Raw genomic sequence first — 18,400 nt, forward strand, 5'->3', positions numbered from 1 at the left:
TCCTGTCCCAAGAAAAGGATAGTTATTCCTTTGCTTAAACCCTTATTTCATGCCTCACAAGAGGATCCTGCCAGGTAAATTTTTTACTTTCTAGTGGGTGCCTTTGACTTTGGCCAATGAATATATTTATGTCTTGCTCTGTTAAGAACCAGAAAGTCCCCAGATGACCATCTTTAGTTTGTATCCTGCCTCCTTTTGTACTTTTCTTCAGCAGCAGATTTTTAACAAGTAGTTTGGTTACCTTCATTTCCTCCATTTTCTGTTACTGTGGTCTGCAGAACTGTGTATGCTAGGCCCTTCATTTTAAAGATTTTTGCTATGGAATTAGGGTCTGATAAGGTTCCACCACTGTCTATCTTTGTAACTGGTTAGTTCCTCAACCTCTTTGTGCTTCAATTTTATCTTCCACATGAGATGCTAATAATAGTAATATGTACTTATTGGATTGTTTTGAAATTCGAATGAGATTATACATGTGAAACAAACTCGGAACCATTTCAGGTGTATAATAATGTTTATCATTATCACCATTGCCACCACCATCACCATCACCAAGTTAGAGGAGAAATATAAATATAAATAATAAAGAAATATAAATCATAAAATATCCTTGAATCACCTTGACTCAGTTAAACTGATCATAGATAGCTTTGAAAAATTTGATTTCTCTTGGTAGCCATAACATTTCTCTCTATGAGACCCATGAGCCACTCATATAAAGCCAGTATAAAACTTTGTGTCATATAAGTCTAGGCTGGACAGACAGCAGTCTTCCCTATAATGATAAAAGCAATAATCCTTTTAGAAATGACAAATGCTAACATTCATTCCTTGAGCATTTACAATTGTCAGACACATAATTCATTGCTTTATATTACAGCAACTCATTTGTTCCTCACCACAGCAGAAGGAAACTGATGCTCAGAGGCAGGTAACAGCAGGTGCCCAAGCAGAGTTGGGGGCCTGGCTCTCTGACTCCAAGTCACACATTCCTCATTCTGCTCTCTCCTCCCTCTCATATGGTTCTAGCAGGAGCTTTTGTTAGCCCTGCAAAAACCTCAGAGTCCCTCCATCTTTTTGACTAATGAGTCACCGACTCCATTCTAAAAGTAGACTGATCCATTCCTACAAACTTTTAAGGTAATGGTTAACAGAAGTATTTTTATATTTATAAACCTTCATAATGCTTCTAAAGCTATATGTATCTTAACATAGAAAGGGCAAATCATAATATATCTGCAGAGTGCTTTAAAATAGATCAGTGGATTATGTTTTTAGTTTATCATAAAAGATGCATATTTTTTTTAGAAAATTATAAGGCTTATGGATTGAAGCTATTAAAAAATAAACTGATCTTTCTATTCATTGAAGGTTAACCAGACTAATATTAGTGAAACAAAGATGTAAAAATAAGGTTGCTACCATTGCTTGAACATTTTATAGAGCCTGTCACTATTCTAAGTGCTATATAGGGATTAATTTTTTTAATCTTTACTACACATTTTATGGGGCAAGTGCTATTATTTTCTCTTAACAGAAGTTAAGAAGGATACCCATGGCTATGTAGGTAGTAACGTGTGGAGATGGAATTCAAACCCCAGGCACTGTGGTTCCTGGTGTTCATATGTGTATATGCTATGCCATGCTACCCATTTACATCTGCAATGAATGTGTCTTCCTGTCTTTTTTTCCCCCAGTGCTTTTGTTGTTGTTCTATATGTATGTGAACAAGAAATAAGCGTGAAGTTCTTGTAGCTGGATATTAAACTGCCTTTTAAACTTGGCATCATAGAACCAGAATAATCTCAAGCATATTGGTGCCACCAGTTTCACCAGAGAGCTTTATGGAAACCTATGCACTAATCATGATTAACTTTAGTAATTTATATGTGGCTTTTCTTAAAATGGTAGGGTGTTATAAAACTAAATTGGTAATATTCTTTTTGAGCAGTGAAATATGTAAAGGTTGAGTTCCTTTTTGACACATCATTACTTACATCATCTTGCCCAAGGTCTTTAATACTTTGCAAAAGTTTGCAGCTTTATATTCTTGAAAGTGAGTAGTCAATGTCTTTAATAGTTTTGATGTTATTCTTGTGAAGATAGGGTCCCATTACAACACTGATGGACATAATTAAGTATTCTTGAAGTGATAGTATTAAAATATTTTGTTACTTTGCCTACATTTTCTTTCAAAATGTATTTACTTCTGACTTCAGTCATGAAAAAGTTCAGAGAAAGATAACAAATGCTTGTGTTAAATCCTTTTGTTTTGACATTTCTTTCCATATAATTGCATCCTAATTACTCAAGACTTCATTCTTGGAAAGCAATCTGTAAGCTAACGTTTTGTATATGTGGCTACCAATGCTGGTTAAAAAAGATAGTATTTCATCCCTATTTGAAATAAAAGTTCATCTAATTATGATTTTCCTTCTTTTGTATTATGATACATATTTTTCTTATATTTCTTGTAGATATTGTGTTATGCATATATGTATATATGTGTATATAGTAGACTATCTTCTATAAAGATGTTCTGGTGGGTGATTATTCTGGCATTCATTTAAATGGCAATTAACCATATGTCCATTTCCTTAAAAACAATCTCAAGAAATATGGTTCTATAGAATTATTCTCATTAGATAGATATCCTAGTGTTATGGTTTAGATATGAGGTGTCCCCCAAAATCTCACGTGTTAGACAATGCAAGAAAGTCTAGAAGTACAATGATTGGGTTATGAGCCTTAACCTATTCAGAATATTAATCCAATTGAATGGATTAACTGAACTGGGTGGTAACTATAGTCAGATAGGGTGTGGTGGAGGTTGGTCATTGGGAGCATACCTTTGAGGTATATAATTTTGTCTCTGTTGAGTGGAGCAGTCTCTCTGCTCCTCAATTTCATGTTCTGAGTTCCTTTTCTCCTCCATACCCTTCCTCCATGGTGTTCTGCCTCATCCCTTATCCAGAATAATGGAGTTGGCCATGTCTAGGCTGAGACTTTTGAAACTGTGCGCACCAAAGAAACTTTTCCTACTGTAATTGTTAATTGTCAGGTCTTTTGGTCACAGTAGTCAGAAAAACCTACTGAAGCACCCAGTCTATATAAATAAGAGGTCATCTTTAGAGTTATTTTAAAAAGACTTTAATTAAAATTAATCATTTTGTGTTTTATCGAATTAAAGTAGGACCATTCACTAGTGGTTCTTACAGTGTGTCAGAGGTTATTTGGCTTAACGCCAACTTTCTCCCCAAAATTTCTGATACAAGAAAACTCAGAAACTTTTCTTCAATGGTGTGACTACAACACCAAGAGAACACTGAAGAGCCAGGTGCAGTGGCACCTTCCGTAATCCCAGCTACTGGCTTGGTGGTGGTGTACCTTGAGCTCACACCAACCTGGGTAGCATAGCTGGAGCCTATCTCAAGAGAGGAAAGCTGGAGTGGGGCTCACCTGTCATTTCAGCAGCTAAGGCAAGAGGATCAAAGTTTGAGGCCAGTCTCAGCAACTTAGCAACACTTTGTTTCAAAAAGTAAAAAGTGCTGGGGTTGTGGCTCAGAGGTTAAGCACCCCTGGGTTCCCCCCCCCCCCCCCCCAAAAAAAAAAAAGAGAGTGAGAGTAAAGAGAGAGAGAGAACACTGCAAGAGATACATAAGCATAATATTTGGAGTTTTCCAGATGCTTAGTACCCTCATGTAGTAAAAGATGAATGTGAGGTCCTCCTTTGTATTTATTAAGCACCTGGTGCATGTGAAGAAGTTACATAAACTAAAATTAGAAAGTTAGGAAAACACCAATGGGAATTGTCTTAAAATTTTTCTTTTAGTTGTGGATAGACATAATATCTATTTATTTTTATGTGATGCTGAGGATTGAGCCTAGTGCCTCTCACATGCCAGGCGAGGGCTCTACCACTGGGCTACAGCCCAGCCCAGGAAATTCTTTAAAAATGTTTTCTGAGCCTGAGCAGTTTTTTTTTTTTTTTTGAGAGAGAGAAAGAAAGAGAGAGAGAATATTTTAATATTTGTTTTTTAGTTTTCAGTGGACACAACATCTTTATTTTATTTTTATGTGGTGCTGAGGATCGAACCCAGTCCCCCGCGCATGCCAGGCAAGCGCGTTACCGCTTGAGCCACATCCCCAGCTTCCTGAGCAGTTTCAGATGGTTTTAAAATTAGTTCATTTTATAAAAGAAGATGGCAGGTTAAACCTTCAAAAAGATATATCCTTTTTTTAACATACGTATTCTTAAAATATTTTCATATTTCCAAAAATCAGACATCCTGTTTGTAGTTTTAGAAATTTGTTCTGGAGATTGTCTTTGGGGTTGTCAATGCACATTTCTTATTTGAGGTATTCTTTAAGAATTTCTCTTTTTTGCTCTAGTTGATGACTCAGTATGTATATACTATACTTTATGAATAGACTAAAATAAAGATAAATGTGATGAGGCTAACCTGGTTTTTAAGGAGTGTAAGTATTTCCCAAACAATTGCTGCACTTACAAGCTTGCCAGAGACTCCTTACTCTACCCTTTTTCTTTTCTTTCTTCTTTCTTTTTTTAAATACTTTTTCAGTTGTTAGTGGACTTTATTTATATGTGGTGCTGAGAATTGAACCCAATGCCTCATACATGCTAGGCAAGTGCTTTGTCACTGAGCCACATCCCCACCCCTCTTTTATTAGTAGATCACTGTTTTCTCAGTGGAGAATTCTTAGATCGTATTTAGATGGATTTCTAAGTAGGGAATTCCTGCCATTCAGCCCATCAGGAAACAGTGCATGGCAAATGGTCTCGAATCTCTCATCCTAGTTGTCTGTTACTCACGATCAGCATGCTGGGAGTTTTGACTTCTCTGTGCCTCATGTCTCTGCTATTAGAGAAAAATAACTCAGAGCATGACTAGGGGGTTCTTTTTAGGTCCAAATTTCTACTGTTCTGGCAAGCTATTTTAAGAATATGCACCTTTTTCTAAAGTACAGTTTGAGGTACGCTTCTGATTCCTAAATGAATAGATTTAAGCCAAGAAAGTCAGAAATAAATCAATTTCATTCTAACATACTGTTTTTCTGGGTGAATACTGTTTTGCAAATCTTCAGTTGATTTGAGATTGCCTCTCTTATTTATTACATACTGGTTTTCCTTGACTTGGATCTCTTTATTGGACATTAAGCAAGAAGAGATTTCTATAAAATTTGAAGGTCTTCAAACACTTGAAATGATTTTTAAAAAATCTTTTATTAAGAAATCACTTTTCCTTAGAAAATGATAGGAAAAGTTTTGGTAGAGTTCTCCATACTCCTGAATTGTTAGTTAAGATCATATTTAATAAATTGTGTAAGAGCTCTGAGATAATTATTTTGTTAAGACATTTTATTAATTCTTGATCAAACAAGAAAATAAGACAATTTCAGTTGTATTCCAGAAAGATTGACTTATTTACTGAAAACATGCACAACTCTGGGAAGAAAGTTTACTTAATTAAAAACCCAGGGCTTGCATAGTAAAATTGTGCTGGCAGTAAATGATGTTAGTCATCTCTACAGATCCACTGTGTGTTCTGTTCTTCACGGGAAAGAATCACATGATGAAACAGATTCTCGAGTTAAATGTTTTTCCCCAGGAAAAACAGGCATAAATATTAAGAATTACTAATGGTAATGGATTGCTACTTGGCACTTATAGCTAGGAGCAAGAATTCAGACATATGTGTTTATATAAATGATTTAATCTAATACAAATAAATAACCCTTGATATACACTGAGAACAGCTGCTCTTTCACTCTGGTTGAGAAAAATATTTTTCATGAGTACATGAATGTGGCTTTATATCACCGTCATAGAGCTACATATATATATAGGAGGGTTTACAAATAATATTTCTTTTTATTATAAGTTAGGTAGCATTGTTTTGAATATACTTAAAATTAGATAATACTAAAATATATAAAATTAGATACTAAAATATATCATTTTAATTAAAAAAAAATCTGTAAATCTAATTTTGCTCCCTGTTTTCCCCGCTCCCCTCAAGGCTTGTGTCTCCAGAGCAGCCACCAAAGGCCAAGTTCCTGACCTTGGGGTCCAAATTCCGCTACAGTGGCCGTACACAAGCGCAGACCCGCCAGGCAAGCATCCTCATAGACAGGCCAGCGCCACACTTTGAGCGCACCTCTAGTAAACGGGTCTCTGGGAGTCTAGATGGAGGTAAATACATTTATGATAATTTTGGATTTCATTCCTCTTTCTCTAATTCATTGTGGTCACAGAATGTTGAACTAGTTAATAAGATCATCAGAAATACCCTAGAGGAATAGCCAATTTTTTCCTCAGTAAACAAAATGCTATTATACTCAGAATAAAATAATTTTGTAGTGTTTTGACGTCATTCTCATTTGTGTTCATTAGATGTTGGATGGACATGTTTTTATTTACTTGATTGTGGTTTGTTTTATGTGGTTTAATTTCTTGAACTTATTAATGATGAAATATAATTCTAAGGTTTTTTTGTATGTCAGTATATGAAATTTCATTCAAATGAACATAAAACATTTCTAGCACTATCTAATGTTGGGTTACTCTGATGAAGTTTACCAAACTTTCCTGTGTATGTCTTTAAAGGATTAGTTTTAAATATAGTGTTTTAACTAAAAGAAATATAATGTGTTCATATGTTCTTTAAGCTCAGAGGAATTATGTATAGTTGTGTGTTTTTCCATTGGCATTCTAATAAGCTACATATTATAGTTGATTTATGTAAATTATATGTGGAAGTAAGTTGATGTTGCTTTTAAAGATCTCTATCTACCCACCTCCCCTTCTCCAATCTGGGATTTATCCCAGGGCTCTTAACAACCGATCCACATACCATGCACCCCCCTCCATTTTTTTGTTACATATAGAGACAGGGTCTTACTGAGTTTCTTAGGGCACTAAGTTGCTGAGGCTTGCTTTGATCTCTCTATACTCCTGCCTCAGCCTCCCAAGCTGCTGGGATTATAGGCATGTGCCGCCATGCCTGGCTATGTATCTGTCTTATTACCTGGTCTTTGTGGAATTAATAGTAATAGTAGATGCCCTATAAAAAAAAGCTAAGGTTATGCCAGGCGCAGTGGTGCACGTCTGTAATCCCAGCGGCTCGGGAGGCTGAGATAGGAAGATCTCAAGTTCAAAACCAGCCTCAGCAAAAAGTGAGATTCTAAGCAACTCAGTGAGACCCTGTCTCTAAATAAAATACAAAATAGGACTAGGGATGTGGCTCAGTGGTTGAGTGCCCCTGAGTTCAATCGCTGGCACCCCCCCCCCCCCCCCCCCCCCGCCAAAAAAAACCCACCTAAGGTTAGGGATAGGGGGTGTGTACTCAGTGGTAGAGCACTTGCCAGCACGTGTGAGGCACTGGGTTTGATCTCACCACCTCATTAAAAAAATGAATAAATAAAAAGTTATTATGTCCATCTACAACTAAAATTATATTTTTAAAAAAGCTATGGTTAAGTTTGTACTAGAATGCTTTATGAAGGACTTATTTTTACTGTGTAATGGAAATGGGTATGGTCAGTTTTCTACCAAAGAAGAAATAGTTTTCCAACGTTTTCATTTACATTTGATAGCAATTTGCAGTTCAAAAACATTATTTACTATTGTTGTTTAGTAAAACTCCCTTTTTTATTATTATACTTTGTATTTTTCTAAAATATGAATTTGAATAATTTGTATTTTAAATAATTAGGTGTCAGATAAAAATGCTCTTTAGTGTGAAGTGTTGATGCTCACTGGCCTTAATTACTTTTCCTAGAAAAAAATTTAGGAAATACAGGCCGACACAGGTCTTTCCCAGGATTTGTTGGTGAGAATTTTTTAATATATAGTTACTAGATCTTAAGTCCAGAGAGTCTTCGTAAAATCTTATGAGACCACACAAAAAAATGCAAGGGAACCATAACTGTACTTCAAATGAGTGTCTATATTTCCAAATGTAGTGATTTAAATTCAATGAATTATTAATCAACACCTGAGCACTTTTCCAAGTAAATCTGAAAATGTGCCAGCTCATGTAAATATTTCTCATGTCTTTCCCCTTGCCACAGAGAATTTATACAAGTGCTAAATAAATGCAATCACTGTTGTTTAATGCCCTGAGAGAACTCATTGCTCTTTCTAGAACACTGTCTGTCTTCAGCCTTTGTTTTAAATTGTGAGGCTCTCTAACTTTTATATTGCAAGTGTTAGACTTTTAAAGAGCAATAAACCAGTATATTTTCTTTGAGGTATATAAACCATGCTCAGGGAAACCCACCATCTGTTTGGGCAGTTAATGCAGAGGGTTGTAGGAAGCTGTATCTGAAAACAATGATTTTTACAAGTAAAAGCTACAAACATGGCATAGTAATCCATTATTTTTCCCTTTGTGTTTTGGACACTGTAATTCATCAGATGGGCAAGTCATCAAAAGGATTATTGTGTTATCTTGAAAAATAGGAGGCTTTTCATGCCAGTACATGACTAGACAGCCAGAAAACTCTTTGGTTAAGGCTTATGTTCTCCTTTTTTTCCCCTAAAGCAACACTAGTCTGTAACCTGGTACTGAATATTTTCTTCACCATCTTCATCGGTATAACTTTTGTTGTTGTTGACATATTTTGTATTTTCTTTTTTTTCAGCTTACTTTTTGAAGTAGGCTAGAATAATTTAGATATATAAATAATCTTTTACTTTAAAGTTTGGCAGATTAAATCTTCTAGTGATTATATGAAAAGTACAAATCAGTGAGATAGCTGAAGACCAAATACAAAATAAAAACCAGTCTAGAACAGCTGTTTTAATTTAAAACAGTGAGACTCTTCTGAGATAAGGAAATTAAACCTAAAAGGAAGCAAATCATTCATGTAAGAGCACTAACAACCAAGATGTATTTGGGGGAGCCACTGATTTTCTGAAAGTGGAAAATATAATAAGCAGGGTCACTACTTACATAGAGTCATCAGGGAAGGAAGGCCTATTGGAGGAAGAACCAGTTCACTTAGAATTTGAAGGATGAGAGGGAGGCAGCCAAGAGAAAGGGGGAGATGCTAAACCATTCTAGGTAGCAGAAGTGGCAGGACTGAAGATTACAAGGTGAGGGAGAGCATTCCAGAAACAAAAAGAATGCAAGCCTAATGAAAGGTTAGTAAGTGCCTGGAGAGGTGGGTTGTGGTCTGGCCATGCAGGTCCTTGCAGGCCATGATAAAGAATGTGGATTTTATTCTACGTGCTCTTGGAAACCATTGAAGGGTATGGAGCACAGAAGAAAATGATTTTTATTTTTCAAAAAAATCATTTGGTAGAAGAAAACAATTAGGATGGAGACAGGAGGTAAGCATGCTGGTTAGGAATAGTCCAAGTGAGAGTGATGTTGCTCTTACTCTGAATGGAAGTAGTCCAGTTAGCTATGCCACACTGCAGGTTAGGCTCAGTGCCTCGGCCTACAAAGCTTCTCAAGTTCTACAAAAGTGTTAAAAACCTGAAAAAATGTTTGGCTCCTAAATACAAAAAGAAAACTGCAACCTGAAATTGTTTAAAAGGCATTCATTCATATTTCAGTAACATTTCCATTTGACACCATTTCTAAGTCACATTTTCACATTTTACAGTAATTCCTGACTCTCATGGGTGCTTAGAAATCTTAATCAACTGTGTGTGGTGCCTCACACCTGTAATCCCAGAAACTCAGGAGACTAAAGAGGATCACAAGTTCAAAGCCAGCCTCAGCAGTTTAGCAAGGCCCTAAGCAACTCAGTGAGACCCTGTCTCTAAATAAAATACAAATAGAGCTGGGGATATGGCTCAGTGGTTGAGTGCCCCTGAGTTCTATCCCCAGTACTCCCTCTCCCCAAAAAAGAAATTATAATCATAAGAGATCATGCACAGCCATATATTTTCTAAGAGAAAATTAGTAAAATCTTGTCAAAAGTTTAAAAACAACCTCTGGAAAATAAGCATATGTGATATAAAATATGAGTGCATTTTAATATTTGATGATTTGGTGTAGGCTTTCAAAAGTATGAGTACTTATGGGCTCAAAAAGTCTTAAAAGATGAGATGTTAGAAATAGAAGTGGGAAGAACTGCTACATTTAGAAATATGTTTAAGGACGCTGTTGGGCCTGCTGTGTTCAGAAATAAAGGAAGATTCCTAGAAGACTTCTAGGTTCCTGGCTTGAGCAAATGGGTACAAGTGTGAGTAGCATTTGATGAAAGATGCAAAGGAAGATGCAAATTTTAGACAGAGCAGGTGAGCAGTGGTGAGGGTGTGTAGACTGTGATACATAGATTCATAGTACTGATGACTTCCAAGTTCAAAATGGTCAAGCACTATTCTTCAAGTACTTGCAGCATCAGGGATTTTTGTGTGTTATTGGGCTTCCTCTGGGACAAGGAACCAGAGCAAACCGCATGGTATCAGTAAAGCACTTTTTATACAAGTGAAAGGACCTCATGGGAAGTCATATTTGGGAGGGAGCTAAAGATAGAGATGATCACCTGCTACTCATTTTGCCTTGTTGAAGTTTCTTGGGTTGATGTGCAGTGTGATAAAAACTTTGAACTTAATACATGTTTTTGCCTAACTTTGGGAGAGATGAAGGGGGCACATAAAGTCTGGGTTTGCTGGGGCAGTGGTGGTTTTATCTGTGTATTAGATTTGCTGTAGGTTAGGTTGAGACGAACAGGAGAGGAGTGTTAGTATAATGATAAATATTTAACATGAACAGAATTTAAATTCTTAACATTTACTGTCTTCTGGTGCTCAAAGTAAAGGTTCCTTAGTGAACGACTTCTTAAAACTTATTATATCAAATCATTTTAATAATTAGATAATTATTTATTATAATAGGTAGATTCAGAAATAAATCTAGACGAGACCAAAGAGACCCAAGAGAATTAAAGTATTGGTTACATTTTTCTGACATTTTGCCTTGACTCTGGTTCAGTTCAGCTGGTCTGAGAGCTCCTCCTACTGGTCAATTCCATTGTTGAAGCATATCCTTCAAAAATCTGATGAGACCCTGTGTGGTTCAGTGGGGTAAATTCAAAATACTGTTAGATTTTGGTAAAAGTTTAAAAATGAGCTTATTTTATATTCTGATATTTTCAGAGATCAAGCAGTATTTTTATTTCTGTTAGTTGTATGTATGCTGCCTGTTTATTTGAGAGGGAAGTATTCTGCGTAAAGCTTTACCTTTTATATATCTTACAGTAATCCAAAATTATCTTTTTTTTTTTTTTTTTTTACCAGCTCCAATTGGTGTTGTGGACCAAAGTCTTATAAAGGATTTTCCTGGACCTGCTGGGGGGATTTCAGCGTATGGCCCAGGAGTTGTCAGCACTGCCATGGTACAAGATAGGGACAGCCGGAGGGATGTCAGAAGCCCATCTAAAGCCCCACATTTGCAACTCATTGAAGGAAAGGTATGGCAAATTAGTAAAATACATGGTTTTAAATGTGTATGTGGACCAGAGGCTATCTGGTTCATTTTCAGATATCAAATATTTTAAAATTATCATTGTTCTATATTGTTGTAAATTCCCAGTTTTCAAATATGTGTATGCTCCTGCTGGTTGTGACTGTGATTTCTAACCATGTTTTGGTTGTTGTTGAAAGCAAAATATTGCATTGTAAATTATATTAATGCAAGTAAGTAATTCACTGGTCTTTCTGGCTTTGTAATAATCTTGTTAATTGAATTACCATCCTATAGAAGCTATGATGATTTGAAAATTATATTTGGTTTGTTCCAAGTAATTTTAAAGTATATAGCCTCTGTCTTGATTAATTATGTTGACTTGAATTTCTAGACATACACAAAGTGATCTTGTGTTTTTCAATGATAATCTGTAAGTGCCTTAGGAATTCCTGCATCAGTAACCTCTAATGCCCAGCACAGAGGTCAAATGCTTCATGTAGTAGATGACTCAAATCATTTGTATTCCATTATTATAAGTTTGGGGACTATCACCTTGAAAAATTATTTTGTTAAAAATAACAGAAATTGTGTCCCACAAGATAACTTTCAACTGCTGGAAAATGATCAGAATTTTTAAAAATAATTATGATAAGGAGGCACCTTAGGAGAGTGACTACTTACATGTGAAACAGAAGAGCATGGCATTTCAGCAAGTTTCTGTTCCATTTATTAAATAATTTGACATATCTAGTTTTTTAAAAATTTTTTTTCTTGTGTATCATAAAGACAAGAAAGTATTCTTTCAAATTTCAGGGAAGCTTATCTTCATCAAATGACTGGTTATGCTGGCTTATTTTGCTAATTTTTTAATGTCTGTCAGCAATCAGATTTGAGTTTCATGGGATTTACTTGCAATCAGTTTGAAAATAATAATTAAATCAGTTGATACCTATAAGTTTTATGTAATAAAAGTAGTCCAATTTCCTCTTTAAAATGGATCATTTAATTCGTCTTCTAACTATACTTTGTTAATATAAAACCTACTTGAAAGTAAAGTTTTCACTAATTACCCATTTCTTCTTTTTTCCTCTTTCCCTCTTGCATTCATTTTTTCCTTTGAATGTATGTGTTGTGTAATTTCTTATTCAATTATGGATTTGTTTTTGAAAATAGACTGCTTGCATGTGTCCACCTTCACCACTCATCCGTTGTGTTTCATCTTTTTCTCCAAGCCTGTTGCCAGTCCCTGAAGTGGACTTGCTTTCAGACATTTCAGAGGAAGACCCTTTTGGGGAGGCTGACCAGGTCACACTAGACAGTTTAGAGCTCCTTTCCACAGGTGAAACATCAGAGCAGGGGGACCCTGAGGTTACCACACTGGATTCTGTCTTGGATCCTGTTGTAGTCCCTGCTCAGTCTGATTATCCTCCATTGCACGAGAAGACTCTTAAAGCAGGTGACCGAGAGAATTCTGAGTTTGGTTACTTCTCCTTCAGCTTCTCCAAATGTTTTCCCTCTGGTTTCCCCTCTCTTCTTGATGAAGATGGATATCTTGCTTTCCCCAGCCTCCCTAAGCTCTGGGTTTCCTTCCTCCCTCCTGATGTTCAGCACTATGTTCCTATCACTTCTCCTTCATTCATTCCTTCCCTTATCCTCATCTTTGGGCTGTTGCTCTCTGCTTCTCAGTCTGTTCCTTTTTCTCTCACCTTTTCGCTTCCTCTGGCTCTAGCCCTCTGCTATCTGGAGGCCAAAGCTACCTCCTTGAATGCTTCTTATGACCTTGATTTGAATGATAAAATAGAGGAAGAGGAAGCAGTTGCTGGAACTTCGCCATAAGCTTCATTTTGTGAAGTCAACAAACCACACTTCATCTTACACACCTCCTAATATAGAGTGTAAACATGTGCATAAATTTCAGATTACCCTCAAAATAATATCAGCTGCACATTTTCATACATACAGTGTTTTAGTGCATGAGAGATAAGTGTAGGCACTTCTGCGTTGATATTCTTTGGCCAGGTCCCACAAATTTTAAGTTGAGGGCAAAGTGATAGGATTATTTTGTAAACATCTAGAGCATACTAGATTTTTAAAAAAAGTAGTGGGAGAGAGGGAAAATTGTATTGTCCTTAATCTCCATAGGTGTGTTTGTTTTGCATACAAATGTTAATGCTGTTCCTTTAAGATGGGAACTTTTCATTTTAAAATAGAACTTAGAATGCAGTGGACATAGCTGTAATTGACATTTACTAATAGAACTCCTTAGGATTATTGTTTCTGTTGTTTAAAATCCAAGCTTGTTCTTGCATTTGTGAGGCTATATCAGTAACCTTTACCCATGACATTTGTTACGTCTCATCTCAGAAACTCCTTGTCTCCTTTTATTATAGCATTTGGGGACTAGCCAGATGAATTTTAGCTAGGATTTTTTTTTTTTCTCCCAACCCTAAATCATGTATTTATATTAAGAGTCAGTGGTCATGTATTTTATAAGGAAGATATTATTCTGTTACTTTTAACAAATGTGTGTGAAAAATGAAATATGGCTTTTTGAGAGTTTAGACATGTAGCACTGAGATTAGGCCCCTTGTTGAAAATTAGGTGTCTGGTGTGAGGATTTTTAACCCCTATATAAGGCAACTTTTTTTTCAAGCATACTACCTCTGCACTAATTAGTCAGTTGGTGTTAACATGTACAGTATTTTTTTTTTTTAACTTACTTTGCTAAATGTGGTCTGGTGAATTAGTATCTCAGAGTATCCTGTATATACTGTTAACACATGGAGTAAAACCTGAAGAGAAATGTGAAGAAATGTAGTGAGTATGCATGGTAGGAGAAACTACAATTGTGAATTTACATGGGAAACACCAAAGATAGCATTGTAGAGAATTAAGTGCTAACCAAGGAACTGGAAAATAGTTCTTAACAGATTGTTGAATGGCTGTGTCTCATTTTTCACTTCTGATAAAAAAGACTCTGAGCTCCCTGCTTACCTCTCAAAAATACTGTGAGTAGTTACCAAAAACAAAGGTAAGCATTTTGACACCATTATCCCAGCAAAGAAGGAAAAGAATATATGGTATGAATTAACCTGTAAAGATTATTTCCTTTAGTATCAGATTAATATTTTTCTTTTTTGCCATTCTTTTCCTGGGGTCAGAATTCACTCAGATTTATGTTAATCTTCCAGATTTATTTTGGGGGTGCGGGGGGGGGGGATCATTAGATGTTGAGAAATGTCCAGCAATGAAAAAGGGCTTTTTTGGATCCGGGAGGATTGAATGCAGGGATGCTTAACCACTAAACCACATACCCAACCCTTTTATTTTTATTCTTATTTTGTTATTTTTTGGTACCAGGGATTGATCCCAGGGGCAGTTAACCACTGAGACACATCCTCAGCCCTTTTTTGTATTTTATTTTGAGACAGGGTCTCGCTGAGTTGCTTAGGGCCTTGCCAAATTGCTGAGGCTGGCTTTGAATTTGGGATCCTCCTGCCTCGGCCTCTCAAGTTGCTGGGGTTACAGGCATGAGCTACCGTCTCCAGCTAAAAAAGTATTCTTGATTAAAGATTTTTATTTAAGAAGAGTGACTATATTTCAAAGTATATTTTAAATACCATCCTAATATGAGAGTAGCTAAATAAATCATTTGCCCCCAAGGAAAGAAATCCATATCTATAAAAAATAGTGACAGTATAAGGTATGATGATGTAAAATATATAACCAATATAAGGCAAAAGACAAGATTTATGTCATTATACCGGTTTCCTCTCTAGTTGATTCAGACATGTCAGAGCACAGCAGATTGAATTATGCCATATTTGCACTCTGATATTTTCATTCCTGAGTTAAAAAAAAAAATTCAAAAGCAGAGTATAATCTAGGGACGGAGAAAGAGTGAAGCTTCCATTCTCCATTCCACTTTGCAAAGGATCATTTCCATCATTTGTACAGCACTGTAGGTGACGAAAGACCAGAGTGGCTTAATATTCTGCATCTTGAGGGCCATACAGAGAAGGTTGGTAATGCTGCTTTGCCATTTACGTTTGAACATAGCTTCTCTGCACTGATGGCAGAGTTCCCACTAATGCTCCCCTTCTTTCTGGCTGCTTGCTATGTGCCTTTCCAGGCGAAGATGGAAGAAGAAGAAACACATCTGGAGGAGGTGGCTGTTTTTCCCTGAAGTTAAATATCTGGTGGCTGCTGCCTGCCATTATTACTGTTGGGGTGGTATTGGAATGTATTTTCAGCGCTTATTTGAGTTTTGTTCGTTGTGGTGTTAAGTTCTTAAGATTTTTATTCCTCTTTTATTTTAAAGTCTTAGAGCTTTCAAATTCTGGGTCATTTCTGGTGCTTGCTGATTGATACACTTACATTTATTTGCCTCCCCCCCCCCCTGTGTGTGATTTAATTTCACAGAAAAATTCCTTGAGAGTAGAAGGGGATAATATTTATGTCAGACATAGCAATTTAATGTTGGAGGTTTGTATAATCTAAGAAAACAATTGTCCTAATGGCTGCCAGGCTGCTGTGGACGGGAGGTCACGCACAGGCTGGCTGGCAATGTTCTTCTAGCACAGTGCATGACATGCATGGGGGAAATTCAACTTGGGAGCGCATGTTACCAGTCCAACTTGGTTCTTTTAAAGTGGCTAAGATAAAATTAGATCTATTAGAAGTTCTCAAAGTGACAACTGGGAAAAAAGTTCTATTTACTAAAATGAGTAAAGTTTACTTTTAGTCTTGGAATTGTTCTACAAATAAGCCTATTTTCTTAATGAATTATCTCTAGGGCATAGAATCTGAAGTAACATGGTTCTACATTTAATATATATTAAGCAGAACAGGTATTTATTGATCTGACATTAAATCATTTGACTGTTGATCTATGCCCATATATATATTTTTAAAGTCCATGTGATTAGTAATGTGGTCCACTTAAAGTATTCTGTTTGCGAATATACTGATTGAATTGTTTTGATTAGAAAGAGCAAATGATAGAGAGAAAAGAGACAAAGAGAAACAAAAAAATTAACTACCCAATTAGAAATGTAAAATATGTTCCCCGTGTCACATGAGAACAGGTTTGTTTTTATTTTTGTAGATAGTGAGTGGCAGTGAATTCAGTGGAGAACTGCATTTCTTAGTAATCTGACTAATCTGGTTGCTTCTGGCAGCTTTGATAACTGTTGGAAATGTATTTTTTTTTTTTTGCTTAATTTACTAAAATGCTATAAAGTATAATAAGTAACATTGCTTTGAACAAACGCAAGAAATGTGCCTGATCTCAAGCCACAGTCATTTTCTCATGCCATGCAAAGATTTTTAGATTTTTATGAGTTTTTGCAAATGGCTATAGAAGCTCATAGATGAGCTAGTATGCTTGTGCATGCATATGGATTATCTAATTTTATCAAATGCATGACCTGTTCCTTTGGGAGTGGGATGAAAACTATAATCTGCAGGCGGCCCTGTGATTTTTGAAATGTGTGAAAACATTTAAATTCAGTTACAATCATTTCCTGAACATGAATTACCACATGTACTATTTACCAGAGCCAGTCTTTCCATTAATCATGAAAATTGACCTGGTAGTTTTTCTTGCATCTTTGTTTGGTGTGTGAGGCATCTGAGCCCTATGTTTGTGCTCTGCATGTCATGAGACCAGAATGAGGCTCATTATTATAGGGATCCCAAACAGAATCAACCTCTAGAAGAGGTATTTTTTTTTTATTTATTCCATAAGGATTAAAAGCACTATTGGAATTTTCTGACATAAGTCAACCTTTGGTTTTTTCCTTTTTTTTTTTTTTTTGATGATTCTGGACTGGCTTTCCCTTCAGGCTAAGTGTGCTTCTGAATCTACTTTTCTCTGTTTTGTGCTTGACTTACTGCATTTACAGAATTCAATTTTAATAGTAGAAAGGTAGATTTGAAGGAACAAAGTCACAGACTGCAATTCAAATTCAAGAACAGAAGGATTATTAGCCATTTTGGTGATCAGTTCCATGGCTTCCTTCTAATAACTGTAAATAATTATTTTAAAAAATATTTTAAATAGAATAAATTAGAATCTTTAAAATGAGTCATAAAGATATACATTGGCTTTATTTCCAAATTTTGATGAACTCATTAGGATTATCAATAGGTGGTTTTATGGCTTTTGAGACTTGGCATTTTTCTTGCTTTACTATGTTTTTTTTTTTTTTTTTTTTAATCATAAGTGTGCTTTGTCTTATTTTTTTTGGTTTTATTTTTTTATTTTTGTCCTACTGGGTTTTTCCCTTTTGGATTTCCCCCCCTTTGTCACGTTACATATTGCTAGGACCTGGATAAGGCCCAGGAGGACATACTGAAACATCAGGCTAGCATTAGTGAACTCAAGCGCAATTTTATGGAATCCACACCTGAGCCGCGCCCTAATGAATGGGAAAAACGACGTATCACACCTCTGTCCCTACAGACACAAGGGGTATGTCACTAGCTGTTTGTTGGCTATATATCTCGCTGCACTGTTCAGTAAAGTTTAGGATGTTAATCTTGTATGTTGATCATCAGAAATTACAAATTGTTCCCATTTAATTTTTTTTATATTGCTAACAGTTTTTTAAAATACTAAATATTTATTAACAATGTAATATTTATTGGCCTAGTTCTTAGGTAAATTACGAGTTTCAAAATGCCTTTGAAATATTTCAGAGTAATTTTACTATTTTATTCAAGTAAGCTAATACAAATATATTCTTATACAGGACAACATAGCATAATATTGTGTTTAATAAGCTACTTAGTTATTGCTTCTGAAATAAGGAAATTAACAAGTAAATAATTAATATCTAAAGGAATGTGGATTATATTTATAATGTTCTAAGGTCATTGCCATGAGTATAATAAGTTAAAACTTACATTTAAAGACTTGAGTCCTGTTGAATGTTTTATATGATATAACT

At 35.7% G+C, this 18,400-nt stretch overlaps 1 protein-coding gene across 14 annotated transcripts in view; it reads left to right on the forward strand.

Moving 5' to 3' along the window:
* Epb41l2 (erythrocyte membrane protein band 4.1 like 2) overlaps window positions 1–18,400 on the forward strand; it is a 191,777-nt gene that overhangs the window by 136,231 nt on the left and 37,146 nt on the right. For 11 of the 14 annotated variants that reach the window (XM_071613018.1, XM_071613017.1, XM_071613028.1 and 8 more), the window contains 4 exons: window positions 6,042–6,214; window positions 11,279–11,451; window positions 15,870–15,932; window positions 17,776–17,922. In XM_071613018.1, the coding sequence (XP_071469119.1) occupies window positions 6,042–6,214; window positions 11,279–11,451; window positions 15,870–15,932; window positions 17,776–17,922 (556 nt within the window). The remainder of the gene's footprint in view (window positions 1–6,041; window positions 6,215–11,278; window positions 11,452–15,869; window positions 15,933–17,775; window positions 17,923–18,400) is intronic. The other 3 variants (XM_027924906.2, XM_071613029.1, XM_071613027.1) reach the window with 2 other exon arrangements.

The sequence above is a fragment of the Marmota flaviventris genome, chromosome 6 (assembly GCF_047511675.1).
Source record: "Marmota flaviventris isolate mMarFla1 chromosome 6, mMarFla1.hap1, whole genome shotgun sequence".
Taxonomy (NCBI): Eukaryota; Metazoa; Chordata; class Mammalia; order Rodentia; family Sciuridae; genus Marmota; species Marmota flaviventris.